Source organism: Physeter macrocephalus, chromosome 14 (assembly GCF_002837175.3).
Source record: "Physeter macrocephalus isolate SW-GA chromosome 14, ASM283717v5, whole genome shotgun sequence".
NCBI lineage: Eukaryota > Metazoa > Chordata > Mammalia > Artiodactyla > Physeteridae > Physeter > Physeter macrocephalus.
Genome location: NC_041227.1, coordinates 102,773,771 through 102,790,254, shown reverse-complemented (window position 1 = coordinate 102,790,254; position 16,484 = coordinate 102,773,771). Strand labels below are relative to the sequence as shown.

General features: G+C 35.6%; 1 protein-coding gene across 2 annotated transcripts in view; it reads left to right on the top strand.

Annotated features, from left to right (window-relative positions):
* The window catches only part of DHX40 (DEAH-box helicase 40), a 52,078-nt gene that overhangs the window by 9,253 nt on the left and 26,341 nt on the right, over positions 1-16,484 (top strand). For both annotated transcript variants that reach the window (XM_024127704.1, XM_024127703.1), the window contains exons 8-12: positions 5,363-5,462; positions 7,259-7,345; positions 7,484-7,666; positions 12,447-12,527; positions 13,925-14,082. In XM_024127704.1, coding sequence (XP_023983472.1) covers positions 5,363-5,462; positions 7,259-7,345; positions 7,484-7,666; positions 12,447-12,527; positions 13,925-14,082 — 609 coding nt within the window. The remainder of the gene's footprint in view (positions 1-5,362; positions 5,463-7,258; positions 7,346-7,483; positions 7,667-12,446; positions 12,528-13,924; positions 14,083-16,484) is intronic.

Sequence of the window (16,484 nt, the reverse complement as noted above, 5' to 3'; positions counted from 1 at the left end):
TTTTGTTTAGGTCTTACACTCCTTCACGTTGGTCATACATTTAGGGAAAGCTGATCCCTCACAAAAATTTATGAACTGAAATATACCTGTTACTTCATAAGTGACAGTTATTTGCGTGGAATTAGACACTTTTGGCACTGACGTAATTATCTAATTCAGTGCTTCTTAGCCTTTTGTGGAGGGTGGGGATCTCAGATTTTTATTTTTAAGTAATGAAAGCCTGGCTGTTTTTCTAGAAAAATGCACATATACCCATATATATATATTTGCATAATCAGATTTCTTTATTTTACAGATAGAGGCTAAGTGATGTTCCTGAGGTCACATGGTGAATCTACATTTGATAACTGGTTATTTATTCAGTAGTGGAGGATCTAACAGTACATGTGTTTCCAGAATAGATGAAGAAAAGGAGAGGAGCTTTACCTTGGATTAGTGTACAATATTTTAAAAGGGGAAAACCTACTCATTTAGATTATTGCATAAATCCAAAAATAGTTTTTTTTCCTTTCTTCTGCTTGCAAACCAAAGATATTACTTCAATATAGCAAGTACCAAGTATCTAAGATAGTTTCCTTAAATGTTAAGATTAAAGATGTGGGGGAATAAGGCTAGTGAGTTTCACATAAAAATTTTAGTCTATGTGGAGTCTCCCCAAATGGGAAAAATTTTCTTTTGTTTTAAAAAGAAATATATACTTTTTAAAAACAATAAAATCAGCAAAGAAAAATAAACTTACTCAGATGCCACCAACATGATTAAGTGATAATTACTGTTAATATTTTGAGGCATATTGTTCTGACCTTTTTATTTATACATTTAGATATATTTTATTGTTTAGTGCTTTTTTTTTTAACAAAAACAGATTTATTTTACATATGCTCCTTCGTTCTTTTTTGCCCTTTGTAGAAGTTTTAAAAGTATAGAAAAGTACAAAAAAAATCCATTTTCCACTATGCAGAACTAATAGTTGGTGTCTCTCTTTTAAGAAAAATTTTTCAATTGAGGGAAAATAATAGTTTCATTATAAAGAATTCAAGCAGTGTACAGTTTTACAAAGGTAAAAGTAAAGAAATCATCTCAAACTCCATCCAGAAATAATCATCTTTAACATTAGAAAAAACATTATTCATATCTGTGTGTGTGTGTATGTGTGTGTATGTGTATGTGTGTACATATAGAAGGATAAGTAAGTAGTTAGATAGGCTGACAGAAATACTTTTTTTAAGAGTGAGATTATACTATTAGCTGCTTTTTTAAAAAGTATTTAATTTTACTTGAATTTACTTGAAGGAATTGTTAACTTCAAGAATATCTTTCTTTACCACATGAGATAATATTTTATAAAAGAGTGCTTTAAAGTTTAAAAGGATGAAAAATATTAAGCTGAAGTTAATATCTTCTTTTTAGACTATATTTGGAGATCTTATCTGTTGCCTGATTTGAAAGATGAGCACTTACGTACTGATATTTTTCTATATCCTCCCCTTCTGATTTTTGTTAGTTATTTTTACATTGTTCAGTTGTATTCAGTATTTACTATCAATCCTTTTACCATGGTTTTTCCATTCCTAAGTTACTTTTGGTTAATTTTAGATTGGCTAGATTTTAACCTTTTTTTTTTTTTTTAATAGAAGAGCTCTTGGGTGTTATTTTTTTTTTGTAGTTCTTTTGTTTAAGAATGTCTGGCTTTTGCCTTTATACTTGAGCTACATCTTGGCTGGGTTTTATGTTCTTGGGTCACACTTTCTTTTCCTTAGAACTTGGTAGACGTTGTCCAGTTGTCTTCTGGCATTGAATGTTGCTGCGGAGAAGTCTGAGGCCAACCTGATTTTTTTTCCCCTCCTTGTAAGTGATTTGCTTTTTCTGTCTGATTGCCTGAAAATTTCTATTTTTATCCTTAAAGTTCAATAGTTTTTAATTAGAATATTTTTTGGTGTTGAGTGTTTTATAGTAAAATTTTCCTGGAATTTTATGTGCTCCTTTTAAAAATCAACTTGAGGTATAATTTACATACAAGAAATTGTGCCCGCTTTAAGTATATAGTTCAGTGAGTTTTGACAATGTATATACCTGTGTAACTACCACCACAAACAAGATAAATTATTCTTAGTTGCTCTTTTGATCTGCAAATTCAATTCTTTATTTCAAGGAAATTCTCTTGTGTTATATCTTTGTATATAACTCTTGTCTATTTCTTGGTTTCCTACTTCAGGGATACCAGTTATTCTTATGTTGGATTGCATGTCTTCCATATTTTTTAGCTTCCTTCTAGTTACTTTATCTTTCAACTGCATTTACTGATTATCTCAAGCCTTTTCTCTGTGTCAGAAGCTTGATTTTCAGCTGTATTACTGAGAATTCTCAAGGTATTTTTGACTTACCCAAAAATGACTTCAGTCGGGGGGTAGAGTTTGAGCTGAGCAGTGTTGTACCTCTTTTATTCTGTTCCAGAATCATCCTTTTTCCCCCTTTGATTGACAATTTCTATTTATAGCTTTATGTTCCTTTTATACACATATTCTCTCTCTCTCTCTCTCTCTCTCTCACACACACACACACACACACACACACACACACACACACTTTCTCTCAAACACATTTCTGCTTTGGGATCAATTTGGAACAAGAAATTCTATGAGGACGTTTCAGTTGGCCTTAACATATAATATGTCACGTACCTGTATCTTAGTAGCATTACTCCATTAAGAGCGTTAAGTGGTCTCTCCTCAGTATCCTTATTTCTTGGTAGATTTTGGAACATCTTTCTGCCTCTTTGCCAATCCCCCCCAGCACCGTTAATTTATACTCTAGTACCTTATTAGGTGCATGGAGGTAATCAGGAGAATTGCTACATCTTAATGAAAATATTCAGTTTCCCTTTTTCTTTGTGGAAAGTGAGAATGTGCTTTAGGATATATGTATTTAACTTTTTCCCAAACCTATATAAACAAACATAAAATTGGCATGTGTTTATACTTGTGGAATATGGTGAAAGTATGTGCGTAAAATGTAAATGTGAAACAAACGTGAGTCTTGTCAAAATGGCAGTTTCAGGACTTTTTAATTGACTGTAGTGAACAAAATGATAAACTGAAATTTTGCTTGAACTGAAGACTAAAATTAGGTACTTTTAGACATAGGTTAATTGAAAAATAGAGTTACTCATAAATATGCTCAGAATGGACATTTCTAGTTTATGTAAAATTTTAGGGTAATGTGGAATTTCAAAGGTAGAAGGATCTCAATTTATTATTTATATCATGCATTTTTAAATTGATCAATTCATTGAACTTTACTGAGCACTTTCTATGGTCCAGCCATTGTAGATACTGGGCATATGTACCTACAATGACAATGTACACACCTGTGTAACTACCACCACAAACAATAAAAGAAAGTCCTTATTCCTACAGAGCTACATTGTAGTAGAATAGATAGACAATAAATAATAAATGTGTAAACATATAACTTGAACTGCAAAGTAGTATAAGATTCCTTTGAACCGTCTGAGCTACCTAAATCTAAGAAACACCTAAAAAATAATTTTTAGCACTTATGTGTAAGCTGCCTTTCTAGCACGTTTTTACTTGTGAAATTAATTTCAGAATGATTTTTAGAAAAATAGCAGCAATACTTGATGTGGTTTTAAACTTGCCTGTCTATATGTAAATCCTGGGCAAGCTGCTTGACCTCTCTGGGCTTTAGTGTTCTCATCTATAAAATGAGATAGTTGGCCTAGTAACAATTTTAAAACTGTGCTTGTCTGTGCCACACCTTTTCCCCTTCATAATAGTTCAACTTTGGTCTGTTTTATATATTGCGGGTACATGGATCTTTTTAAGATTTTCTTTGGAAACAGGTTTTGTACTTTATTTAAAAACAGGTTTGGTTAAGATTTTCTTGGCTGCTGAAAAGAAAACAACTTGAAGTTGTTCAGGTAGAAAGAGTGAATTTTCTGAACAAATTTCCAAATATCTTGTGGAAATTGCAGCCAGGCATTTAAAATTTTTCTCGTTTTAAAGGATATATATGTACTTACTGTTCTAACATATAACATGAAATAGTAAACACATATAAAATAAAAAGTTTAAAAGGATGTTATGAGAAATATAAATAGGCATGCTAATGATTTCTTTTCATACCCCAATCGATTGACTTGTATACTCCCTGGAATTATTACTCCTAATTTTTGGATGTCATTGAAATAGACGAACTACCCAAATCCCTTGCTTGACCTCTCTAGTTTAAGTGATCTTTTACTTCATCCCACCATGCCACCCCTTCAAAAATTTAATGTTGTAGACTTTGTCATTATCTTCATTTCTGATCTCAGTTTTAAACCTCTTTCTGATGATTACTTCCTGTCTCTGCCAGCTCACTCCTTTGTTCCCAATTCAACAGTTTTCAGATTGCATTGAGATTTGTCTTATCACTTATCTCCTTTTGCCTATGCCGTAGTCATTTCCTTGCAAACATTAACTCTTGTCCTGTTCTCTGCTTAACCTGGCAGGAGGGCAAGTCTGGTCAAATCCACCTTTCTGCTTATTTTACACTCAGGCCTGAGAACTGCCAGCAACCCAGAAATACTCTCTTGTGAACTCTCATGGATGATTCATTTTTTATTCTTTAGACTAGCTTTCCTCCATACACACTAGTCACTTCCCTATGTTTCACAAGTTAATCCTTTCTCTTTGCAAGAAACTGGCTTAATCAAATTGAGCATCTCTTGGACCTTATTCCAAATTCACAGGAGAATGAGACTGGCCCAGTTGAAGGGAGATGTTTATCCTTGGTGTCACAAACTATGCCCAGAGGAGCAAGGTACCATACTATAAGCATCGCTGCTGAGGCCCATCCTTCAGAATGTGTGGATAGTGGAAATAAGGGTAGTGTTACTTGTTTAGAGATGGAGTGATGAATTGGGCAGACACCTGAAAAAGTAAAAACTGCCTTAGCTAATCAATCTTTAAAGCATAGAGAGGTTCTTAATCTGTTGTCCGTGGATAGACTTCAGAGTCCTGAACACCCTGTTATTGTTTGAAAATTTTTTTGTGTATGTACATATGTGACTTTTAATGGAGACAAGGCCCACAGTTTTTAAATAGTCTCTAAGGGAGCTATGACCTATATAAAGGACTCTGCTGTAGGGTTTATTTTAGCAATAACCATCTGTGATTCCATGGATCTAGAGATCTTAATAGTGAAAGATGAGGAAAAATAGTTTTTGCTATTATATTTTGAATTCAAGATAATTAGAGGTGAAGAAAACAACTTTTAATGAAAAGAAATGAGTTTTTCAAAACTTGAGTTTGACAAATGCATGTTGTAAATTAGTATTTTCTCTTTACATATATTTTAGATCAACAGAGAAGAATATTTTTGCCACCTCCACCTGGAATTAGAAAATGCGTCATATCCACCAATATTTCTGCAACATCTTTGACAATAGATGGAATCAGGTATAACTTTAAAATTCCTTTTAAAGCTGAGGAAGCCACTTAGCTAATCATAAAACGTTAAGTTTGTGTCTCTGTGCCCTCCACTAATTCCCTTCTCACTTTTTAAACTTGGAATCACCTATCATTTTTTGTAATTATTGATTGCTCTGAATAGGAGATGGAGTAGGAGGTGCACGTAGTATTTCTGTTCACACTTTTTAAATACTGGTACTTGGTAACATGTAGCTTTCTCTTCCCAAATTTAAGATTATGTGTGATGTTTCATGTGTTTCTTTAAATGGGAAGCCAAACTTGTTTTTTCTATATTACATTACCAGCAGGTACCTAAGATGATCTGATATTCCCTTCTTACCTGTTAGCTCCACTTCACATAGTAAGCTTTGTATATCCAAGTGTTTATCTGGAGGTACTGTTGCTTGCTTTTCACCATTTTGTGAAATGGACTTTTATTTTTCAGTGTAATCAGTTATGCCATCAAATTTTTGAGTAAATTTTGCAGAGAAACACTTATCAGTCTAAGTCTAGACTGATAGCTAATGTGAAGTTCTTTCAGACTGTTGAACCACATTCCTTCTGGATATTTATCTTTTACCCAATATATTTTATGTCCTTAACTAAGTCTGTCTCTGCCACAGGAAGGCTGGACCTGACCCAGAGATCCTATATGTTTCTTTTGGGTAAAATGATCATCCAGATCTAAGAGGAAGTTTAATTTCCTCTGCTTTTCTCTTTACTTTAAAAATAATGGTTTCAATAAGGGCTTAGGCAAGCAGCTCTCTTGAGTAAATTAAGCTCTGCCATTTTCTGTTTCCAGCAAAGGCAAAAGTCATTAAATAGCGTGTTTCAGAATGTTCCCTAAGTGAATGATAGACTTACTACTGTTCCTAACTTAGTTTTTTACCTGACTTATTCTCCGTTTAGTTGGCTTAAAGTGGTATAGTTAAAGGCTAACTGGAATTAGATTCTGAACCTGTTAGAATTGTTTAGAGCTGATTTCCAAGTTTGTTTTTTTAATGGGAGAACATAAAATTAACATTGAAAAGTGAATGATTAAGTAGTATTTATTACATACATAATGTTGTGCAACCACCACCTTTATCTAGTTCTAAAACATTTCATCACCCCCAAATAAAAACCTGTACACTTTAAGGGGTTTCTCCCCATTTGCGCCTCCACCCCAGCCCCTGGCAACCACCCCTTTCTGTTTCTATGGATATCCTCTTCTGGATATCTCATATAAATGGAATCATACAATATGTTCCCTTTTGTTCCTGGTTTCTTCCACTCAGCATGTTTTTTGAGGTTCATCCATGTTGTAGCATGTATCAGTACTTCATTCCTTTCTATGGTTGAATAATATTCTGTTGTATGTGTATACCATAATTTGTTCATCCTTTCATCCCTTAATGGTTAATGGACATTTAGGCTGTTTCTACTTTTTGGCTCTTAAAGTCCTCTTACAGTGCTTCTATGAACATATGTCTACAAGTATTTGTTGAGTACTTGTTTTCAGTTCTTTTGGGTGTATGCCTAGGAATGGAACTTCTGGGTCATATGGTAATTCTATGTTTAATGTTTTGAGGACCCTCCAGACCATTTTCCACATTGGCTGAACCATTTTACATTTCCAGTAGCAGTGTATGGGGTTTCCAATTTCTTGACTTTCAAGTTTTACGCTTAACTTAAAAGTTGTTGCGTAGTTGCTAGTTTGGTAGAAAAGGAGTACCCAAAGTGGTTAAAAATTAACAAATCTTTCCTTATTTTCTAGAAACTTACCTTTTTGTCATTATACTTAGATATGTGGTAGACGGTGGCTTTGTGAAGCAGTTAAATCACAATCCCAGATTAGGATTGGACATCCTAGAGGTGGTTCCAATTTCAAAGTAAGTCTCTGTGTTAAGCCTTTTTGTTCAAAGAACAGTTGATTAGATAATTTCTGATTGGTTTGGGGAAGGAAATGAATTACTTAGAAAAATCACAGAACATTTTGGGGACTTTGTTTTTTTTTTTTTCTTCTAAAGGAGTGAGGCCTTACAGCGAAGTGGCCGAGCTGGCAGGACTTCCTCAGGAAAATGCTTTCGCATCTATAGTAAAGATTTTTGGAACCAGTGTATGCCTGACCATGTGATCCCTGAGATTAAGAGAACTAGTTTGACATCTGTAGTTCTGACCTTAAAGTGCCTTGCCATACATGATGTAATAAGGTATGTAGACAACTTGAAAAAAAGAAAAATTTGTTAGGGAGTCAGATTATTCCTCAGAAATTTTTTTGAAGTATTTGACTCGTATGTCCCTACATTTCAAAGTTCAACTAAACCCAAATAAAGGGCTTTTTTGCATTGCTTTACTGGGATTTGATCGCTTGCTCGTATTTTAACCTTGGCTTAATGGCGTTTTCATGCTGATGTTTATTTGGATAATTTAATGACCACTGTTTATCTGTAATGCAAGGTGTACAGTGACCCTAACGCCACTCAGAAAGTGTTGTTGAGTTGTTTTTTTTTTTTTTTTTTTGGTAGCATCTTTTGTATGGCCAGCATGGTACCAAGTACAATGAGAGACAGAATAATACTCTTTAGTAGGTTTTTGCTTTCACTAAGCTTAAATTATAATGGGGAAACGAGATACGACACGAAGCAAAACATAGAACAACTGTTAAATTAGTTAAATGTTAAAGAATATAATTAGTATAGGACAGAATATTGTAGGGGCTTGAAATTTCATATTATGAAATTTATGGTAGAAGAAATAATGAAAGAAAGTATTATCTTGGTTTTAATTTTGGTCTTAATTGGGAGTGTTAAAGTGTGAGGAACCTTGGGAGAAGGTGGCCATGCATTCTTTAAATTCATAATAAGAAAGGAAGTAATTACTAGGTGCATCCGAATATGTATTGTATACTCTTAGAAAGCCATCTAAGATTTTTTTATAGTTATTATCATAAGACTAGAGGTATTCTTCTTCTTTTTTTAAAATTTATTTATTTGGGGGCTTCCCTGGTGGCGCAGTGGTTGAGAGTCCGCCTGCCGATGCAGGGGACACGGGTTCGTGCCCCGGTCCGGGAAGATCCCACGTGCCGTGGAGCGGCTAGGTCCGTGAACCGTGGCCGCTGAGCCTGCGCGTCCGGAGCCTGTGCTCCGCAACGGGAGAGGCCACAACAGTGAGAGGCCCGCATACCACACACACAAAAAATTATTTATTTTGGCTGCGCTGGGTCTTTGTTGCGGCATGTTTAGTTGTGGCACGTGGGATCTTTTTTTAGTTGTAGCATGTGGGCTTCTTAGTTGCGGCATGTGGACTCTTAGTTGCGGCATGCATGTGGGAACTAGTTCCCCAACCAGGGATTGAACCTGGGCCCCCTGCATTGGGAGCGTGGCGTCTTATTACTGGACCACCAGGGAAGTCCCGAGACTAGAGATTTTCTAGATGAGAATGTAAATCCTAGAAAGAGGAAAGTAAATATGTAAAATTCTAACTGTTATCATAAATGATACTAATGAGAAGGAAAAGCCATTTAAAGAAATCTAAATGGCCAAACAGATGAAACCATATTTTAAAATAATATTTATAAAGGCTAACAGAGCAACATATAATCAAGAATAAATATATATTAGAAAAATAGGAACAATAATTACTCAATATCATCTGCACTGAGTTATATTTTCATCTTAAGTTTTAAGACTTAGAATGTAATGAAAGTTCTTAAAATGCTAGAGACCAGAAAAAAAAAAAGACTTCTCTCCCCCACCCCCCTTTTTATTGAGATATAATTGATATACAGCACTGTATAAGTTTAAGGAGTACAGCATAATGACTTATATACATCATGAAATGATTACCACAATAAGTGTAGTGAACATCATCTCATACAGATAAAATATTAAAGAAATAGAAAAAATTTTTTTTCCTCATGATGAGAATTCTTAGGATTTACTCTCGTAACAGCTTTCGTATATAACATACAGCAGTGATAATTATATTTATCATGTTGTGTCTCCCTGCTCTTTTTAAGATGTGTGCAGAATATGGGCAGGTACAACCAGAATTTGGGATAGGTGGTATAGTATTCATAGGTGACAGAAAGAAAATGGAACTTTTCAGTTATTATTTTGCCTCCCCTTTCTCCTCCCTTAGGAATTATTTTAAAACTGAAAAGATAAGAACTAGTCTAGATAAGAAGAAATTGATGACCAATATCAATTAGGAAATAATGAGAGAAAACCTAATCACCATAAATGAGTTTGTATTGTTCCTTTAGACATTATTTCCATGGTACCAGAAGAACTTGCAGATATAATGTCAGAGGTATCGTGGGTTGTCTCTGAGAAATTATGCGGAACAGGTTACCAGAAAATTGTGAGAAACTCAAAAATCAATTTTCCATTTAAGAAAAGGGCAGGTTATAGAAACAACTGCCCAGTAAGCTTGACATTGATTCTTAGCAAATTCTAGCATAGTTTATTGGAAAATGGTTTAAGAGAATAGAATATATTTTTTAAAATATTTATTTATTTATTTGGCTGTGTTGGGTCTTCCTTGCAGCATGTGGGATCTTTCCTTGCAGTGTGTGGGCTTCTCTCTAGTTGTGGAGCGGACTCTAGAGCTTGTGAGCTCTGTAGTTTGCAGCACGTGGGCTCTAGTTGAGGTGCGCGAGCTCAGTAGTTGTGGTGCACAGGCTTAGTTGCCCTGCGGCATGTGGGATCTTAGTTCCCTGAGCAGGGATCGAACCCGTGTCCCTTGCATTGGAAGGTGGATTCTTTACCACTGGACCACCAGGGAAGTCCCTAAGAGAATACAATGTTGATTTGTAATCATCAGTGTGAATCAAAATGGTTCACAAAGAATATGTTATCATAATTACATTTTCTTTTCGGTTTGAAGGCAGGACCATCCACTTAATGGATGCACCACAAGAATTTATTGATTGATAACCTAATATCTCTTGTTTTCAACACAATATTTAACAAGATTACATTGACGTATTTGTGAATAAGATGTGACAGTACTGCTGAATTAGGGCATATTTGCCAAATAGCCAAATCCAGAAAGTACTGATTAATTGCTCACCAAGCCTTGATGAAGGTTTTACTGGTAGTATGCTGAATTTCACTCTTTCCTGATAAGCATTTTTAATGAAAATATTAAATAAAGATATTGAAGTCATGATTACCAGATTTTTGGAAAATATATTCATTTCTAATGGGTAGATGATTAAAACCAAGATTTAGAATGGTCTCAATAGGCCAGAACCTTGGGCAAAAATCAACAAGGTAAAAGTCTGAAGGGGGGGTACATCTTAAATCTTATGTTTTGGTTGTACATTAAAGAAATTCAATGTGGAAAAGATCTGAAATTATCAGATCACCACAAACTTAATATGAGCTTGCAATTATTATTCTGTTTAAAGAACAATTTTAAAAATTCCACTGGCATAAACTTTGGTTATATTAATAAACCACAGTGTCCAGGTGATTGGGAATTATAGCATTCCTGTTCTGTGTTGGTCACTGTACATTTGGAGTTCAGTTTTGCATGTCATTGAGTTTTATTAGGAGTTTGATGAACTAGATTGTTTCTAAAAAATGCTAAATATGTTTGGTGGGCCTCTTAGAAACCAAATAATACAAGGAGAGTTTGACAGAATTGGTAATTGGTATAATCAAGGGAGAGAAATAATTGTCGTTTTTACAAATCTAAAATGGCTCTTATCTAGAAGAGGAAGCTGACTAGTCTGGTATTACTCTAGGATAGGGATTGCAAAATATGGTCCGGGCTCACTGACTGTTTTTGTAAATAAAATTTTATTGGAACACAGCCATGCCCATTCGTTAATGTATGGCTGCTTTGCTTCAGCAGCAGAGTTGAGTAATTGTGACAGAGACCATATGGCCTGTAAAAGCTAAAATATTTACTATCTGGCCTTCTTTAGAAAGTGCTTGCCAACTCTTGCTCTAGCAGATACCAGGACTTGTTGGTACAAGTTGTAGGAAAGCTGACGGTAGAACAGCCTACCAGATTTTTGTTTGTTTTTAAATAGAGTTGTCAATCCTCGAATGGACTTTTGTGTAAGGTATTAGACCTTTTGTCCTCTGTTGGACCTTTTTCAAGGTGAGAAATTGGAGTAGATGATTTAGCATCTCAAAACTAATGGTGGAAAATAAAAATCCAGTGCAGAATAATATTAAGTGATTATTTTTCCTGGGTTGGGGGGATATATATTCACACTTGGTTATATGCCACTCTGCTGTCCTTTGTGAATATTATTTTTTTCCATATTTAAAGAAATATTTATTTTCAAGTGTGAAATAGATCCATGTTCTAGAGGCATCTCAATAGTCATACTGTCCTTTGTGAATATTGTTAATTGTCTTATGTTTATAAATGATATTGTGGTATGTAAGAGAATGTCCTTATTTTCAGGGGATGCACTCTGAAATATTTTGGGGGTAAATTGGCATTACATTTGCAACCTGTTTGCAGGTAGTTCAGGAGAAAATAAGTACATACATATCCATACATGCAATAAAGCAAATTGGTTAAATTAAAGATATTTATCATTTCATTAAAAACTATTTTGAGGTACTATTAAATAATTTGTAATTTTTAGCCACTTTCATTTAATTTTCCTTCACTGTTTTATAAAATTGTAATAAAAATTACAGACTACAGAACAGAGTAGAGTTGATATTGACTATGAAGAATGGGGAAGGGTTAAGATAAGTAGAGAGGAATGGTGAGAGTGTTCCAGCTAAGGGGGAATCAAAAAGAAGGGCTTCTTGAATTAAATAGAAGAGTGTGATTCAGAAAAAAATTTCCTCCTTTGCTGAATGCTGATCACAATCATAGAATGCTTTGAAAAAAAAAAAAGAAAAGAAAGACTTGAAAAACAGAAGTAAAACCTTTTAAAATAATTTTCAAATCTGTATAAAATCTTGCCATGTTCAAGGAATGGAATCTCATTTTATGTCTCATTTAAACACACAGGTTTCCCTATTTGGATCCACCTAATGAGAGACTTATTTTGGAAGCTCTTAAACAACTCTACCAGTGTGACGCTATTGACAGGTAAAAAACAAACAAAAAACAAAACCAAAATCAACCACAGTAGATGTTAATCTCTTTTTAAAATAGGGTTCTTTTTAAAAAAATTACTTATTTTTTATTTATTTATGTTTGGCTGCATTGGGTCTTTGTTGCTGCTCACAGGCTTTCTCTAGTTGTGGCGAACGGTGGCTATTGTGGTGCGCGGGCCCCTCATTGCGGTGGCTTCTCCTGTTGCAGAGCACAGGCTCTAGGCATGTGGGCTTCAGTAGTTGTGGCACGCGGGCTCAGTAGTTGTGGCTCGTGGGCTCTAGAGTGCAGGCTCAGTAGTTGTGGCACACGGGCTCTGCTGCTCCATGGCACGTGGGATCCTCCCGGACCAGGGCTCGAACCCATGTCCCCTGCATTGGCAGGTGGATTCCCAACCACTGCGCCACCAGGGAAGCCCTAAAATAGGGTTCTTAATACTTTCCTTTATCATTAGTAAGCGATTTGTTTGAATTGAATGGATTGTTTTCCCTGAAATTAAAGTTTGTCCTCAGTCTTTCTTCACCACAATTCTGAAATTGTACCATAAAACTGTTTTTGTTTAGTATTGGTATTATTTAACAAGTAATTTCTTTTTTTTTTTTTTTTTTTTGTGGTACGTGGGCCTCTCACTGTTGTGGCCTCTCCCATTGCGGAGCACAGGCTCCGGACGCACAGGCTCAGTGGCCATGGCTCATGGGCCCAGCCGCTCTGCGGCATGTGGGATCTTCCCAGACCGGGGCACGAACCCATGTCCCCTGCATTGGCAGGCGGACTCTCAACCACTGTGCCACCCCTTTATTTATTTATTTATTTATTTATTTATTTATTTTTGTACCTTTTGACTGCTTTCATCCAATTCCCCCTCCCTTCTCACCCACTTCTGGTAACTACAAATCTGATCTCTTTTTCTATAAGTTTGTATGTTTGTTTGCTTTTGAAGTATAATTGACCTACAACACTATGTTTTTCCTAACAAGTAATTTCTGAGTACCACTTCAGTGCCAGGCATTATGCTGGGTACATCAAAATGATGAGACCCAGAGTCCTTGTTCTCATGATTGTGTGAAGGGAAAAGATTTGGTAATTATCATTGTCTCATTTCTTTAAGGACATTTTCCATGCTTCTGTAGCATTGTGTGTCTTTTATTATTCTACTTTATTCTGCCTCATTGTTTAGTTATTTGGATATATAGGCCCTTGAGAGCAAGGAATTTATCATCTTTATATTTCTCTTATCAATAACCACAGTGTATCATATTTCTTATCTTGAATTGAATTTCTGGAGATAATTTAAGGTAATCTAAATTATATCTGACTTATTCTGAATGATAAACATTTCATTTGTACTCTCCCAAGGTAGAAAGACTTAAAAACTTTTTCTTTCCATTAAGGAGTGGCCATGTGACCAGATTGGGTTTGTCTATGGTAGAATTTCCTCTCCCTCCACATCTGACATGTGCAGTAATAAAGGCTGCTTCTCTGGACTGTGAAGACCTATTACTTCCAATAGCAGCAATGTTGTCTGTGGAAAATGTCTTCATTAGACCTGGTAAGAAGTTTATTGATGAGTTTTCTTTTCTAATTAATACATTTTATTTTTTAGAGCAGTGTTAGCTTTCTAGAAAATTTGAGGGAAAGTACAAACAGAGTTTTCCCTATTATTAACATCTTTCATTAGTGTGGTACCTTCATTACAATTAATGAGCCAATATTGATACATTATTATTAACTAAGGGATCACTGTTTGTATTATAAATTCTGTGGGTTTTGACAAATCTGTAATGACACATACTCACCATCAGAATATTGTGCAGAATAGTTTCACTGCCCTAAACATTTCCCATGTTCCACCTAGTCATTCCTACATCCTTTCCCCCAAACACTTAGCAACCACTGATCTTTTTACTGTCTTCATAGTTGTGCCTTTTCCAGAATGCCATATAATTGGAATCATACAATATGTAGCCTTTTCAGATTGACTTCCTTAACTTAGCAATGTGCTTTTACTGTTCCTCCATGTCCTTTTTTTTTTTTGGAGTATGGTTGCTTTACAATGTTGTGTTAGCCTCCACTGCACAACAAAATGAATCAGCCATATGCATACAGATATCCCCTCCATTTTGGACTTCCCTCCCATTTAGGTTACCACAGTGCATTAGGTAGAGTTCCCTGTGCTATACAGTATGTTCCCATCAGTTGTCTGTTTTATACATAGTATTGAAAATGTGTATGTGTCAATCCCAGTCTCACAATTCCTCCCACCCCACCCCTTTCCCCTTTGGTATCCATACATTTGTTCTCTACGTCTGTCTCTATTTCTGCTTTGCAAATAAGATCATCTATACCATTTTTCTAGATTCCACATATATGTGTTATTATATGATATTTGCTTTTCTCTTTCTGACTTACTTCACTCTGTATGACACTCTCTAGGTCCATCCACATCTCTACAAATGACCCAATTTCATTCCTTTTTATGGCTGAGTAATATTCCATTGTATATAGGTACCATCCTCCATGTCTTTCTGTGGCATGATAGCTCATTTCTTTTTATTGCTGAATAAAATTCCATTGTGTGCAATTTGTTTATCCATTCACATATTGAAGGACATCTTGGTTGCTTTCAAGTCTTGGCAGTTATGGATAAAGCTGCTCTAAACATTAGTGTGCAGGGTTTTGTGTGAACATCGATTGTCAACTCATTGCCAAACTGTATGATAAGAATATGTTTAGATTTGTGAGAAACTGCCCAACTATCTTCCAAAGTTTCTGCACCATTTTGCATTCCCACCAGCAATGAGCCTGAGATTCCTGTTGCTCCACATCCTCAACAGCTTTTGGTGTTGGCAGTGTTTTGGGTTTTGGCTCTTCTCATAGGTGTATAGTGGTATTTCATTGTTGTTTTAATTTGCAGATCCCTGATAACATATGATGTTAACTGTCTTTTCATATGCTCATTTGCCATTTGTGTATCTCCTTTGGTGAGATGTCTGTTCCAGTCTTTTTTAATCAGGTTATTTGTTTTCTTATTGTTGAGTTTTAAGAGTTCATTGTATGTTTTGGATAACAGTTCTTTATCAGAAATGTCTTTTGCAAATATTTTTTCCCAGTCTGTGACTTGTTTTCTCATTCTCTTGGCATTGTCTTTCACAGAGCAAAAGTTTTTAATTTTAATGAAGTCCAGCTTATCAGTTATTTCTTTGATGGGTCCTGCCTTTGTGTTATGTCTGAAAGATCATCACCATACCCAAGTTCATCTAGATTTTCTCCTATATCATCTTGTAGGAGTTGATGTCCTTTTGTTCCAGCCCCGTTTATTCAAAAGACTCCTTTCTCCATTGTAATTCCTTTGCTCCTTTGTCAGAGTTAATTTGACTGAATTTGTGTGGGTCTATTTCTGGGCCTTGTATTCTGTTCCATTGATCTGTTTTCCTATTCTTCTGTCAATACCACACTGTCTTGATTATTGAAGCTTTATAATAACTCTTGAACCTGGATAGAATCATTTATCCAGCTTTTCTCTTTCCCTTCAATTTTTTTTTTTTTTTTTTTTTTTTTTTGCGGTACGTGGGCCTGTCACTGTTGTGGCCTCTCCCATTGCGGAGAGGACACACAGGCTCAGCGGCCATGGCTCACGGGCCCAGCCGCTCCGCGGCATGTGGGATCTTCACGGACTGGGGCACGAACCCGTGTCCCCTGCGTTGGCAGGCGGACTCTCAACCACTGCGCCACCAGGGAAGCCCGTCCTTTCAATGTTGTTTTGACTATTCTGGGTCTTTTACCTTTCTATATAAACTTTAAAACCAGTTTGTTGATATCCACAAAATAACTTTCTGAGACTTTAATTGAGATTATATATTTTTTAATAAGATTTTTAAAATATTTATGGGCTTCCCTGGTGGCACAGTGGTTGAGAGTCCGCCTGCCGATGCAGGGGACACAGGTTCGTGC